The sequence below is a fragment of the Octopus bimaculoides genome, chromosome 1 (assembly GCF_001194135.2).
Source record: "Octopus bimaculoides isolate UCB-OBI-ISO-001 chromosome 1, ASM119413v2, whole genome shotgun sequence".
NCBI classification, from domain to species: Eukaryota; Metazoa; Mollusca; class Cephalopoda; order Octopoda; family Octopodidae; genus Octopus; species Octopus bimaculoides.
The window spans coordinates 130,040,009-130,055,635 of NC_068981.1; the positions used below are offsets into that span (position 1 = coordinate 130,040,009).

Below are 15,627 nucleotides of genomic sequence, written 5' to 3' on the forward strand. Positions count from 1 at the left end.
TATATATATAGTTTTAGGGAAAATTTTGGATTTTGTCCCTAATATTATTATTATTATTATATACACACACACACACACACACACACACATATTCTTTTGTTGGTTTCAGCCACTGAAACCATGACCTTGCTAGAGCACTGCCTTCAAGGGGTTCAGGGGATTATATTCATTGGTGTGCTTCACCCAGTACTTGATGACATGACTGTATGGTTGAGAAGTCCCTCTGCACAGCACATTCCGCAAGTGTCTTCTACTATAGCCCTGGGCCATCCAAAGCTTTGTGAGTGGATTTGGTAGACAGAAACTGAAAAGAGCCTCTCATATAAACCAATGGTTTACAACCAGGTTCTATATGACCCCTGGGGGTTCACAGTATTATTTTAAGGGTTCATTACAAGAGTCTGCTAGGTTTCTTTCTCTAACATTTTAAATAGTGCAACCTACATAAGTGAATGTGTGATGAACAAATTAGGAATTTTGAAAGAAGTATCTATAAAACTCAAATGGCTATGGGGGTCCACCAGTATAAAATAGTAATCAAAGGGGTCCATAGATGAACAATGGTTGAGAACCACTGTTGTAAACGAACATCATTATTGTTTGTTTCCATTCTTCTGTGAAAAAGATGAGAAAATATTACCTTGCTTGGAAACGGTTGAAGGTTGGCAACAAGAAGGGTGTCCAGCTGTAGAAAATCTGCCTCAACAAATTTCGCCTGATCCATGCAAACACGGAAAAGCGAACATTAAAACAATGATTATGGTTATGATTGTGTGTGTGTGTGTGTGTGTGGTATTGTGACCCATTATACAATATTTTTTTAAAATTTCATTTTGAATTTCTCTGGTCCAGTAAACTCAGCAATAATGATTGACTAATATATTGTGCTACTGTGAATGAAGTAAGAATGTGCATAAAGTATGTATTATTGGATGCATTGATCAGAGGTATTCCAGCCATGACCATCTTGTCTTTTCCCTATGAGCAAAGAACGCAAGACCCATATAATGCAGTATGTCCCTTTCTAAGATAGTGGTATGTTATCTGTGGGACATTTAGCTACTACTTCTTGCCGCTAGAGCGTCCATGTAGAGACTTCCTTGGCTCCTGTGGACATGTTTGTGTTATACTTGCGTAAAGCTAAAGTCTGAAGGAGAGGTAGAAGGAGGGGGGGTTATAAAAGGGAGATCACTCTCTAAAGGGACGTGACTCTATTGAACTTGTTAAAATTAGTATTATATTAACGTATGGGAGTCACTATAATTGACTGCCATCTCCTCTATATTTCTGACCTTGTGTCTATGTAAGAAATTATTATTATTTTATTATCGTGCGGGTGACACGTAAAAGCACCCACTACACTCTCTGAGTGGTTGGCGTTAGGAAGGGCATCCAGCTGTAGAAACTCTGCCAAATCAGACTGGAGCCTGGTGTTGCCATCCGGTTTCACCAGTCCTCAGTCAAATCGTCCAACCCATGCTAGCATGGAAAGCGGACGTTAAACGATGATGATGATGATGATCCACTGCCCTTTTGGCAAATAAACCATTGGTCAAGTCATTGAAAGAGATCACTCCACAATCTTCCTTTAGTTAAGATAGTCAAGCAGTGTTCCCTGTTCTGGGGCTTTGGTGAAGGAGGTTCTGTGGTGGATACACATGAAAGGACTGAAGATGGACTCCTTCCTCTTGACATTTTCATGAACTTTTTCAAGATCAATAAAATAACTAACTGCTTATTGCTAAGGCCTATTAAATCAACTATACAGTTGAATCTAAAAAGGGAAGGACACATCAGACAATGTAATTCTAGAGAAGACAAGATTGATGTAGATATGACCTCTTTGATCCTAGCTCTGCTGAGTCAGGGCTGCCCTGAAGTTACACTACAGCAACAACTACAACTACTTCAAATTGTTGGAGTTGTGCCAATGTTAGAAACCATTGTTGTTGTCAATGTACTTTTTTGTGATTTATAGATCAAAGCACATGGTGATGATGTTAATGCAGTAAAATTTGCAGATGATAGTTCCCAGATATTGTTCACAGGAGGAGATGATGGATTCTGTAAGGTAAGAAATAAAATAAATACATTTAGATTTGTTTATGTTGTGCAGTATATTACTTCTCTAACGTATTGCTACTTCACTGTTCCACATTCTACACTAATGCTCTATATTGTATATTGAATAATCTCATTGTAATGTACTATTTTGTTTTATTATATTTTTCTCAATGATCTGGTCTTCTGTTCAATCCCACTGCACAACACCTTGGGCAAGTGTTTTCTAATATAGCCCTGAGCCAACCAAAGCCTTGCAAGTGAATTTGGTAAATGGAAACTGAAAGAAACCTATTGTGTGTTTGTGTGTGTGTGTGTGTGTGTGTGTGTGTGTGTGTGCGTGCATGTGTGTGTTTGTGTGTACCCTTGTCTAGACATCACCTGATGATTGTAAATGAGCATCACTCTCAGACAAGCAAGGTTATTCATTTCCAATTTTACCTGAAAAAGCATGTCTAGTTGTCGGGAAATATCGCCTTGCTTGGAAACAGGTGTGTGCTGGTGAACGGAAGGGCATCTGATTGTAGAAAATCCACTTCAACAAATTCCATCTGACTTTTACAATTATGGAAAAGTGGACATTAATCCTTTCATTACCAAACCACACTAAACTAGTTGAAATGACCTATTGATATTTTAATGAGAATTTCAGCACAAATTTCATTAGTACATTCCTGAAAACACATGGTTTCACTATGTAAACAATTGGTTTACATTGTCTGCCATTATTTTACAAGATATCTGGGTGCTGCAAATTTTTGGAGATTTTTTTTTTTCCATTTTTTTCCCACTTTGATTTTCTGAAATGTTTCATTACGGACGGAAAATGGATACCAGTTTCATGTTGCTAAGCAGTGAGTTTGAAATCAAAGTATTTTCGAAAGAAGACAAAAAAAATCTAAAAAAAATACATGGCAAACATGAAAACCACATATGTGATTATGAATCGAATATTTCTTTTTCTGAAAGTGAAACAATTCTGACAATTTGTGATAGTGATAAAAGAAAACGGAATTTGTACCTGAAATCACAAAATCCCCACTGAACAGGATCTGATGGATCAGAGGACAACATTGTGTTCCAATATCTCATTTTGCTGTAGCTGGATGCTCTTCTGCATGACAATCATTTTACAGAGTGTCCTGGGTGCATTTCTGAAGGCACCAGCTCTAGTGAGGTTGCTTTGAAGTCCACAAGACTAATAAAAAGTCCCCGTGACTTAGAGGGGGAATATAACACAGGAAGTCATGACTTTTATGTAAGGTATTGAGAAGTTGAAGTATGATGAGAGAAACAGTGTTATTATGCAAGAGTGTTACTGGAGAGACTAGCAGAGACTGTTAGGGAAGGGAGAAAGAGAAAGAAAAGAGGAGCAACGTCAGGGTTTAGTGAGAGTGAATCAGAGACAGATAAGGAGGACAGTAGCTTGAGTAGGAGAAGATTCAGAGCTATCTCACATTATATAAGGCTGGGTGTAGTAGTGGTGCCAGAAAGAGAGATAAAAATGATGGTGACCAGAAGTTAGAGTGCACCTTCAAGGTAACATATTGTAGAAGAGAGCGTAGTGATACAGGATTTATGAAGGATGGGCAAAAGTTGTAAGAGTGGGTTGGGGTGAGTGATGGATAGAAATAAGGGTGGAGGTGTTCAGTGGGTATATAAGAGGGGAAAGTAGTCAATGACAAATGATGGTTGGGGGTGGTTGATGGTAAGAATGATGAATGGATGTCAATTGGAAGTTGCTCAAGGCAGTACAGATATTTATCCTACCCAATTTTCACTGACACTTCTTTGTAACTTTCTCCATTGGAAATGCTGTCAACCAGTGATTAACTCATTAGAGATCTATAACCAATGATGTTGTTACTCACAGAATGCATGATATAAAATAATAATAATAAATACACATACAATCTAGCACATTGATATACACTTCTAAAATATTGAAATCAGCACTTATTTAATACAGGATTATAAAGGACTTATAAATTTTATTGTGAAACATATTATAGCACATACTCACATACAACTTCTAAATATGCATTGAAGCATATAATCATATTCTTTCTAATGTCATTTACAATCCTATTCATTTAAGTACTCACATTTCTGTTGTATATTCTTCTACATACCTAAGAAGATACATGTTATAAACATGGTTATATGTGCCATTTTTATACGCGCACACACACACACACACACACACACAATCTCACACACACACACAATCATACTCACACACATGCACAGAATTACAATCACATTCATAAGATATTCACAAGGACATGCATACATTCACACATTAAACAGTTCATCAGTCAGGATTTAATTGCTTGTCCTAATTGTATGATTGACTACAACTTTGATCCTTCTTGTTTAACTTTCAGGTTTGGGATCGGCGTACCCTTAATGAAAACAATCCAACTCCAGTTGGAGTGTTTAGTGGACATGCAGGTGGCATCACATATATAGATTCCAGGGTAATGTCTATCTTATACAAATTTTTTCTCATCTTGTTGCATGCATTCAGCAAAATTTGTTGTGTTTTAAATGAGTTACAAAGGTTTAGTGGATGGCTTTTGAATTGACATTATGCTGAAGGCACAACCTCTGGCTCAAAGCCATTAACATTACTTGACTAAAATGTAATAATTATTTAACCTTTAGCATTCATATTATTCTGTCAAATGTAATACTTATCTATTCACATTGTTTTGAATTAATCATGCATTAAGCTTATAGCTTCAAGATTTCAATGATGTGATTGTTTATTTTTAGAATGACATTGTAGGGTAGGTATGAGAGGCCAGATATGGCCAGTTTAAACATTAAACAGAATATTTGGGTTGAATATGGCTGGTTTAAATGCTAAAGGGTTTGGCAAAATAGCAAAGAAGCTTCTATGTGGTCACTCAGCTTGCTAGAATTAACAAATTTCCTGGATAATTTAGTCCTGAATTTAATGTACCAGAAAAAAATAGACGGCATGGTCTATTTGTATTCTCTTTTTATTCATGTGTACTTTTAATCACAAGTGATTAACTAAACTGAAGTAATTAATATTTAATCATAAGTATAGCCTTGTCTTTATACTATGTAGGGTGCCAACACGGCTATGTGGTAATAAGCTTGCTTCCCAACCATGTGCTCTTAGATTCAATCCCACTGCATGGCATCTTGGATGTCTTTCACTATAGCTCTAGGTTGACCAAAGCTCTTATGAGCAGATTTAGTAGAAAAAACTGAAAGAAGCCCATCATATGTGTGTGTGTGTGTGTGTGTTTATCCCCACACTACTGCTTTACAATTGGTGTTGGTTTGTTTATGTCTCCTCAACTTAGCTGTTTGGCAAAAGAAGACTGATTGAAAAAGCACCAGTCTTAAAAATAAGTACTGGGGTTGATTTGTTCAACTAAGCCCTTCAAGGCAGTGCCCCAGCAAGGCCACAGCCTAACAACTGAAACAAATAAAAGATAAAAGATATTATTTGTTATGTTACTATATGTAATTGAACTGGACATAATTATGGTAATTATTTTGAATGAAAAAATTAAAACTAGAAAATTTTATTTTTTTAGGGTGATTCACGGTACTTGATATCCAATTCTAAAGACCAGACAATAAAACTGTGGGACATACGAAAATTTTCTACAGAAGAGGGTATCAAGGTAATTTCATTTCTGATCTGTGATTCATTCCTGAAGCTGATTGTCAAGTTCTCTGGTAGATGTTTGGATTTTTATAATCATCATTATCATTATCATCATCATCATCACCATCATCACCACCATCATCGTCATCAGTTTCTAAAAATGATAATATAAAAACTAAAGTTCAGGATTACCATTGGCAGCCTATTTCTGAAGAACGTAAGCATACTTTTAAAACACTTTTTCATGCACAGAATCTTTTCAAGTTTTCAATTTATACAATTTCTGAAATTTGTTTTAGTGAAACCACAAAACCAGCTCAACTCACTGGAAAAATCACTTTTCTAAAACCATTTGCAAATATATATATATATATTAGTGTAACTCTTCCTTTCCTGATAGTTTGGATATAATAGGTAAAAAACTATCTTTCTACATTTTTTTTATGTAATTAGAGAAGGAGTTATGATATCCATTAAGAGATACAGATCTTCTAGTGGATTTGTTTGGTGTTCAGCTCAAATTCCTGTGGCTTGATACATGCATGAGAAAGTGGGTAGAGACGTTGTAGAGCTGGGTAGAAAAGCATAGTTCAAAATGCTAGAAGCATTATTCTTCAAAATTATTTAGGACAAAAAAAGTAAAAAAATGGCAGAAGAGATTGACAAAAGCATTGTAGACCTGTTTTGCATATTGTTAAATGAATCTTTGCAAATCAACTGTAGAGCCTGCAGTCTAGGATGTTTGAGTGTGCTGCAGCAACACTATTCCAAATATGGGTCACAGCTGAGCTCTGTGGAGAGTCAGCAATTGATCTGTAGTGATCCCTAGTGGTTATGACAACAAGCAAAATGGAAAAGGGATGTAACGAGAGTAATCTCCCTCAAGCTTCTAGAATGTTCAAGATTCTTCAGGAAGCTTCCAGTTTTACAGGGAAGTCAGGGACTTCCAGTCCATCCCTATATAAAGGAAAGAAATTCTAAATTCACGCCATTCAGACCCTTTTGGTTCTTCAACATGTACTGGATAGAGCTGCCGTACTTCATGTGCACTCATTCACTTTTCTAACTTGGAAATGTGACTGTAAACAGAACATATTCATGTAATGTTATAAGCTTCCTTCTATTAACCTTGTATATGAACGTATTACCTCCAGTAATAAAAGTTATGACTTATTACAAGTGTCTCATGAATTCTATCCTCTTGTTGTTATGAACAGAAACAGTGACTTCCTTTTCTCTTATACTGACTAAATTATAGTGAGTCATTAAGCCAACGTTACCACCAAAAATGGATAACCCTGACATCACTATAGATCTAAGGTTTAAGCCTAGCATTTTGAATGTTCTTTTCTCAATATTATACATGTATGATCACTATGAAGTTCACCAGAAATTGTATTTGAAATGACTTTAGAGAGTTATAAGTCAGTGTTATTCATGAATATTTCTTTGACATATGTAGTGAGTGTATAGTAAAGGCTGTGTGTATTAGGAGTCTTTTGGTACTGTTGAAGAAACTCAGTTGATCATTCCCATGTTTTGAATACTGAAGAATTTCGAAATGCTCCTGGCAAGCCAAATCAACAGCTTGCTTTAAATTTCTGATTGGAACCATTCCATATCACTTTAATTTCTAATGTTCTTAAGAAATGGTTGAACATCACAAAATTCCATTCCCTGTTTTTCTAAGACTACATATCTTTGTAAGAAATTACAAATATCCAGTTTTCTTCTTTTCAGGCTACTGAAGCAGCTATCAGTTTCCAAAGGTGGGATTATCGTTGGCGGCCTATATCTCAGGAAAGTAAGTACATCCATAAAACACTCTTCTTGATGTACAGAATTTTGAAACTGTTAAAAGTATACAAAATTTTTCAACTTTGTTTCAGTGAAATTACGAAAGCCTCTAACTGGAGATGTATCAGTTATGACTTACCGTGGGCATACTGTTTTGCACACATTGATTCGTTGCAAATTCTCTCCACGCTTCACTACGGGTCAGAGGTACATTTATTCTGGATGTGCAACAGGAAATGCATGTAGTAAGTACATACTTTTCCTTCATTTATTTTTCAATTTAATTTTTCTCTGAAATTTCATCTTTCTTTATAATCATCCAGTTTCCACTTTAAAATGAAAACCAGTTTAGTTTACATCACTTCCACAGAACCATAGTGAGCTGTGGTAAGAAAATAAGTTGTAAGTGTTAAGACAGTATTCCTCTTCTAGGCTGGTTGCACAGATGTTTAGTCTACTCATTCAACTACATCTCTGGGCATTACCATGTCAAGATATAACCGACATTACGATGTTTTATGTCTAGTCTCTTGTACATAACAACAATGATAATCAAAGACTTTTTGTCTTAAAAGAAGACTTTTGTAAAGAAGAGGCTCTGAAAGATGTATCACTTTTTAAAAAAAAATCTTTTATTGGTTTGGTTTAGAGGAAGTGAAGGTACATGGCCTAGTGATTATGATGTTGCACCCATGATTGCAAGATCATGGTTTTGATTCATGGATCAGGTGATGCATTGTGTTCTTGAACAAAACACTTTGTTTCACACTGCTCCAGTCCACTCAGCTGTAAATGAATAACCCTGTGATAGACTGGTATACATACACACACATACATACATACATACATATAAATATATATATATATCATCATCATCATCATCATCATCATCATCGTCATCGTTTAACGTCTGCTTTCCATGCAAGCATGGGTTGGACAGTAAACAAAGTTTGTTTGTAGAAGCGTTGAGATGTATTGAGAGATACAGGAATAAATTTTTTATTCTCAAACGCATGATAATGCTAATAAAATAGAGCGAACAGGATAAATTATCCATACATTGCAGAAAAATACGTTATCAGCCAGCCATGGCTGGCTGGTAACGTATTTTTCTGCAATGTATGGATAATTTATGGCTGGCCAGTAACGTATTTTTCTGCAATGTATGGATAATTTATCCTGTTCATGCTATTTTATTAGCATCATCATACGTTTGAGAATAAAAAATTTATTTCTGTATCTTTCAATAAAACTAATTTTAATATTTTCAGTTTATGATGTTCTTACTGGAGAAATTGTGACCAAACTGTCCAATTGTCACAGCACATGTGTACGAGATGTCTCATGGCATCCCACGAAAAACACAATAGTAACCACCTCAGTGAGTAAAAATTTATTTCCTTTGCATTTGACTTAAGTGATTTGCTTTCTAGGTGTATGAATTACAGATACCTTGTCTGCTGTAAGATGATGGTTAAATTTCAATCGACTTGAAACCCAATCCTGTCTTTTGGCAACCATGCTTGGTGTGGTCTTTCACCCAGCTAACTTCACTGCAGTTGACAGTTTTGACTACTTTGACAGTCTCTAAGTCAAGTTAGCACCAGAATAATGCTTTGTCATGTCAACCCTTTTGATACCAACCTGCCCAAAACCACTCTTGTTTCTATGATACAAATTGCATTTTAAAGTTATCTAAATTAAAACTTTCCATCAAAATTCCATGTTAATTTATGTTCTAAACACAGCCTTGATAATGGCAACATTGTTTTACTAAACACTTCATTATTTTAAAAATTCATTCAAATAAAGGTAATGTATTTTAACAGAAATATGGTAACAAAAGGGTTAAACCCTATTTCCATTATTTTAATATTAAGTAATTTTTCATAACACCCTATTTCTTGAAAGTCTTTCTTTCTCCCTCCCTCTTACAAAAATAAAAGATGGAAAGGAAAAAGGTTGCCAGTGGAGTTGAGAAATAGAAAGGAGGAAAATTGTAGTACAACCTGTGGCAACTTATATTTCAGATATTTCTTTGAAATAAATCATTAAATCCAAATGCAAATTCTTTTTTTATTGATGAAAAAATGTAATGCATATATGTTTTTGGATATGTCTCAAGTATATAGTTGATTTACTAAAACTTGAAAAATCTTTGTTCTATCTTGTAGTGGGACTCAACAATATGCCAGTGGTATTACTATGGCATTGAACAGCATCGAGATTTTGAAAATGGAGAATTATATTACCTCAAATCATTTCGACGATTATTTGATTGATTGTAACTGTCATATGGGTTACAAAAGAAACTGAACAGATGTAAATAATTAACATTTAACAGACATGGCTTTAAGCCCTCACTTTTTTTTCATTGCTACATCCATCATTAGAATAGTTATATTAAATATATTTAGAAATCTCAGTCTATAAAACATATTCGTTTCAACAATTGAAATTCTTTAGAAAATTTTGAAAGAAAGCAGGCTCTAATTCTCATGAAGTGAAATATTTTAAATACCTTCTTTCAGCATAATCTGCTGCTTGAGACCCTAAGATTCCTAAAGAGTCTGAAGATATTTAAAGTATACAAAGATCTTGATTTCACTGATTCATATGCTGTTTTTGTAGAACTAAGTCTTCCTCAACTGCCAACTACTTTCTTAATTTGATAAAACAACTTTAATTAGTCAAGGCTACTTTACATTTATTGTTTTGTGCAAGTTAAATACTGCTAGAAGGTTTCAGCTTATTACATTCCTATGCAGAAACTACCAACAAAGGATTTCCTTTGTAACATTCTAAGTTTATATTGTACTGACACAACTGCCATCATGTATAGAATGGATATTTCTTTTGGTGGAATTCTGGTTTAAGCAGCCCATATAATCTCTTGTAACTTTTCTATTTTTTGGAATTTTCAAAACATTTTTGAAAATTTGTGTTCTACACATGGGAATTCATATGATTATGTAAAAAATCTTTTCCTTAAAACTTTTTTATTCCCCCCTATAAATCCTAAAAGTTCCACTATTTTTGGAATTTTTTCTTAAAATTCATTTAAAATATGGACAGTCTGAATTTTTTACTTAAATCCCAGCGATGGACTACCATTGGGTGCATCATCATTCCATTAAATGTGTTTATGGGGAGAAAAATATTGAATAGCATCAATACATGTTAGATTGACAAAGAAACAAGAAAGGTTTCAGTGGTTGTCAGATGTACTAAGAACAGCTAAATCGCCCATAAATCACACAAATTTGCAAAAGTTTTCTGAAAATTCCAAACAAATTAGAAGAGTTATTATATGGGGTACTTAAACCAAAATTCCACCTTTCTTTTATTAAAACTTTTAGTTATAAAATCTAAGGAGATATGGAAGATAAAAACAATCCATGATCATCTTTGTAGCAAGATATAGCATCGTCATTTATGTGTGTCTGGAATTTCTTTCCACTATTTTTGAATAAATAAGTGTTATTTAGTTTTGTTTGTCATCTATATCATCATCATCATCATCAAGTGACATCTGCTTTCCATATTGACATGGGTTGGATGGTTTAGCAGGGAGCTGTCCAGACACCAGCTGTCTGTTTTGGCATGGTTTCTACAGATGGATACCCTTCCTAATGCTAACCACTTAACAGTGTGCTGGATCCTTTTTACATGCCACTAGCATGGGTGTGTTAACACAGCACCAGTACAGGTGCTTTTTAAGTGACACCAGCACCTGAAAGGACAAGCCTGTATGTGTGGAAGACTGATTTTACTTAACTTGACATGTTTTATTAAGAACAACAAATCACCACATCTCCTGGTCCTTTGTCATTTCCTCAGTGAGACCAAGCATCCGAAGATCCTTTCTCACCACTTCCACCCACGTTTTCCTGGGTCTACCCCTTCCACAGGTACCCTCTACAATTAGAGCTCAGCACTTCTTTATGCAGCTGTCAGTAAGTTAAATTACTGTCCTATTGAAATTCTCTTACCCCAAGTATTATTTTAGTGGCTGTTAAAAGCTGGAGTAAATCCTTGAACCCTTTAACATTTAAACTAGCCATATCTAACCCAAAATATTCTGTTACGGTCAAACTGGCCAGATCTGATCTCTCACACCTACCCTACAATGTTATTCTTAAAATAAACAATCACAACATTGAAATCTTGTAGCTACAAGATAATGCATGATCAATTCAAAACAAAGTGGATAAATGAGCATTATATTTGACAGAGTAATCTCAATGCTAAAGGGTAAAAGACCCATTTGTAGCATCTATGGATCACTGTTTAGCAGAAACAATAAGTTTACTAGTGTAGCTAGAATGTGTGCCACCCCTGGCCCCCCACAAAAAAGTGGTGCCACCCGGGGCAGACTGCTCCCTTCCCTCTAGCTATGCTAGTGAATAGGTTATGATACAATAGATTAAACAGGAGATAAATTTGTTACTGGATGAAGCTAGTCAGTTGCACACATTTTTCTGGAATATCTTGTCACCTGTTCTTTTGGGTTAGGTATACAGAGTCAATGTAGAACAGTGTTCTGTTTGAAACAAAATATCTACAACAGATTTTAAGACATGATCTACACTTTTTTAAGAGTAAACTGAAATAATATCAAAGCAAATTTAGAAAAAAAAAAAAAACTTGAATCAAGTTGAAATAATCTTAAAGTTAATTATAATAATCTCAGAGCAAATTAAACAATAGATCATCATTGTAATATCCACTTTTCCATGCTCGCATGAGTCAGACAGAATTTGTTGAAGCAGATTTTCTGTCTGGATGCCCTTTTTGTCACCAATCCTCACCAACAGACTGGACATATTTTCATGTAAGATTGGAAATGAAGGAAAATAACTTGCAGGATAGTAACACTCATTTACAACTACACATGAAGGCAAGGAAACAGTAACACACACACATATATAAATGATAGGCTTCTTTCAGTTTCTGTCTACCAAATTCACTCACATGGAAGGCTTTGGTTGGCCTGGGGCTATAGCTGGAGACACAATGAAACTGAACCTAGAATCATGTGGTTGGGAAGCAAACTTCTTACCACACAATTTTTTTGTCATTGATACAATGTTTTGTATTATTTACATATCTTTCTTTTCCTATTATTTTTAAAATAATAAAATAGTTCACTTTCAGAGTATACATGTAATAAGAATAGTGTGAAAGTACAAAATCCAGTTAGTTTAATATTTTGTATTGTATTTACAAAACAAAATTTTCCATCATCATATAATGTTTGTTTTCCATATTTGGCATAGGTTGAACAGTTTGACTGGAACTGGCATGTCAGAAAACTGTACCAAGCTCTACTCTCTGGTTTGACATAATTTCTATGGCTGGATGCCCTTCCTAATGCCAATCACTTTACATAGTGTACTGGGTGCTTATGTGGCACCAACACCAATAAGGTCACCTAGCAACTTGCAGGGCAATACTCAACTGGTGGGGAGTAGTATTGAGGGACAGAAAAGAGAGAGAAGATGGTGAAAATGTGATAGGTGTATGCCCCCCCCCCCACAACCTAAGTTACAGAGTGGTGTATATGGTGAAGTGGACCAAGGATTGGGGAGCATGTGTAGGTGGGTGATTTCACAGGTTTGCAAAAGGAAGCTGGTGATGCTAGAGGGAGGGGATATTAGGAGGATATGTTGTGGGGGAGGTATTCAACAGGGACATATTGTATAGCATTATCACCAGTATTTAATGTCTGTTTTTTCCAATCAGGCATTGGTTGGATAGCTTGAGAGGAACTAGCAAGACCAGGGGCCACACCAGGTTCTATAGTTCATTTTGGCATGATTTCTACAGCTTGATGCTCTTCATAATGCCACTTTACAGAGTGTACTGGGTGCGCTTCACATGGCACCAGCACCCACACCAATGTTTTTTCATGTGGCACATGTATTTTAATTTTCAAATCTAGTTAAAAGTATTCTGTTGTTTCTTCAATTTTCATGAGATTAATTGCAATAATTTATGGATAAAATTTTTCATGAAATTCTTCCCTGGCCAAGCTGCCCACATTCATTTTCTGAAAGGTGTTCAGAGAATTGCAATGGTTTGCTAGCAACGTTTTTTTGTCTCTCTCTCTCTCTCTCTCTCTCTCAATACCCTATCTTGAACAAAAATTGAGTCCAGTTCCTTTAGCAATGAGTATACTGTTGCCATGAACAAAGGAACCTACTATGATGGATCTATTTTTCCATCAAAGAATGAAACTTGCAACAACTGTAAAGAGGTTGCACATTTTTGGTAAACATGTCAGTCAAAAAGAGCTACAGCATCATTATCTACAATTCTTCCTATAACAGGGGCACAACAAAGAAATGGACTTGAACAATGCTAATCAGCAAATATATGGCTAATCAATATATTGATACTTTACTCAATTCAGTTAGTGTTACCAATCTCTCATTCTCAACTTTGCAGGAATATCTTTAAACTGTCCTGGCAGCTCAATCCAAACAGATGACTTTAAACATTAATATGAACCATTACAGAATTTTTATGTCGTTCAATATATTCCAACTTTGGCAACCAACATTTTTTTTTTATTTTCTAAATTTAATGACTTGAAACTAATTGCTACTAAATCTTGCCACTTTTTCCTATTTGATAAAAGGACAAAGAAAGATATTAAATGGTTTTTTTTTATGATGACAATATTGAGTCCACAGTCTCTCCATTGTAAGCCTATGTGGTAGCAGTAAGAAACAGAGGCAAAAACAATATATCTTGTCTTGATGATTTACAAACAATAAATTACTACTGCACTGTAGAAGCTTGTCTGCTTCCTAATACTGAAAATCTTATGTGTTCTATTCTCAACAAATTCTACAACAAACTGGATCAAAAAGAAGCATACCATTAGATTCCAATCCAAAATGACGATAAGAGATATACTGCATTTGAAGTTGATTGAAGGTTTAGTGTATCTAATACTGCAAGTACTTTTCAAAGAACAATAAATAGTTACTGACAATCAAAGGCATTTACACCTATCTCAATGTAATTGTCATTGGCAAAACCATTTACTGCCTGTACATTCAAAAATACACAGGCAGTGAATTTTTCCAGCATTTTAGCTTACATATCTTTAACACATGCCTCAATTTCATTTTATTTTATTTTTACCTCATTCAGATTATACTGGTGCAGATTTATCAGTTTATTACTTTTCTTTAATCTATTTTCTCTACTAATGGCTAAAGGCAGTCAGAAAGAGAATAATGTCGTACATTATGTATAACAATATCAGTGACATTAAAAGTTGATTTTTTTTTAAAAATCAACTTATTCAAAAAAGGATCTTCTTGGAGTAGGAAGACTGAAACAGCAAATTTTGAAAATGACATTGGTATTATGATGGAATAAAGATTTCAATCAGTATTTCATTTATCTAACATAAACATCATCATCAACATCTATTTTTCCTTACTGGCATAGATTGGATGGTTTGGTAGGGCCTGGCAAACCATAGGCCCACATCAAGTTCTAATGTCAGCTTTGGCATAGTTTCTATGGTTGGATGCCCTTCCTGAGGTCAACACTTTACAGTGTGTTCTGGGTGCATTTTCCCATGCTACTGGCACTAGTGAGATTGCCAAGTAACTTGCAAAGCAAGAAAAGAACAAAAAGGGGGAAAAGTAAAAGAAGAAAGTCTCCTTGACTAAATGGGAGTGGTAATATTTGAGAGGGAGAAGAGGGATGCTGGTTCTATGCCAGGTGTTGACAGGCTATTTATTGTGTGAGGGATAACAAGCCCAGGTGTTTTGCTTTAGAGATACAAGGCTACCCTGCGTTATATAAGGGTATTGGGAGTAACTGGAAAGCTGGAACATCTCAAGATATGAGGTGGGTGTTAGGATGCAGACAGTGGATTGTGCGTGATGTAGAGGGAAAAGAATTTTCAGAGTGAAAGAAAGATTTCTACATAATTGAAATATATTTAGTCTTAAAAGTTATATACAGATCAACAATAATCAAATGTAATGGTATAAAGAACAAGAATGAAATACAAGGGGGTGCTGAAAAGTTCCTGGCTTTGGGCAAAAAAAAAAAAACAACAACAAGATCATTTAATTATGATTTTATTC

The 15,627-nt window shown here is 35.1% G+C and overlaps 1 protein-coding gene across 2 annotated transcripts in view; it reads left to right on the forward strand.

The window, feature by feature from the left end:
• LOC106867719 (DDB1- and CUL4-associated factor 11) overlaps positions 1-10,997 on the forward strand; it is a 43,937-nt gene extending 32,940 nt beyond the window's left edge. For both annotated transcript variants that reach the window (XM_014912680.2, XM_014912681.2), the window contains 7 exons: positions 1,979-2,071; positions 4,449-4,541; positions 5,640-5,729; positions 7,454-7,517; positions 7,603-7,755; positions 8,782-8,891; positions 9,685-10,997. In XM_014912680.2, coding sequence (XP_014768166.1) covers positions 1,979-2,071; positions 4,449-4,541; positions 5,640-5,729; positions 7,454-7,517; positions 7,603-7,755; positions 8,782-8,891; positions 9,685-9,792 — 711 coding nt within the window. In that variant the 3' untranslated portion in view covers positions 9,793-10,997. The remainder of the gene's footprint in view (positions 1-1,978; positions 2,072-4,448; positions 4,542-5,639; positions 5,730-7,453; positions 7,518-7,602; positions 7,756-8,781; positions 8,892-9,684) is intronic.
• The last annotated feature ends 4,630 nt before the right edge of the window (positions 10,998-15,627 follow it).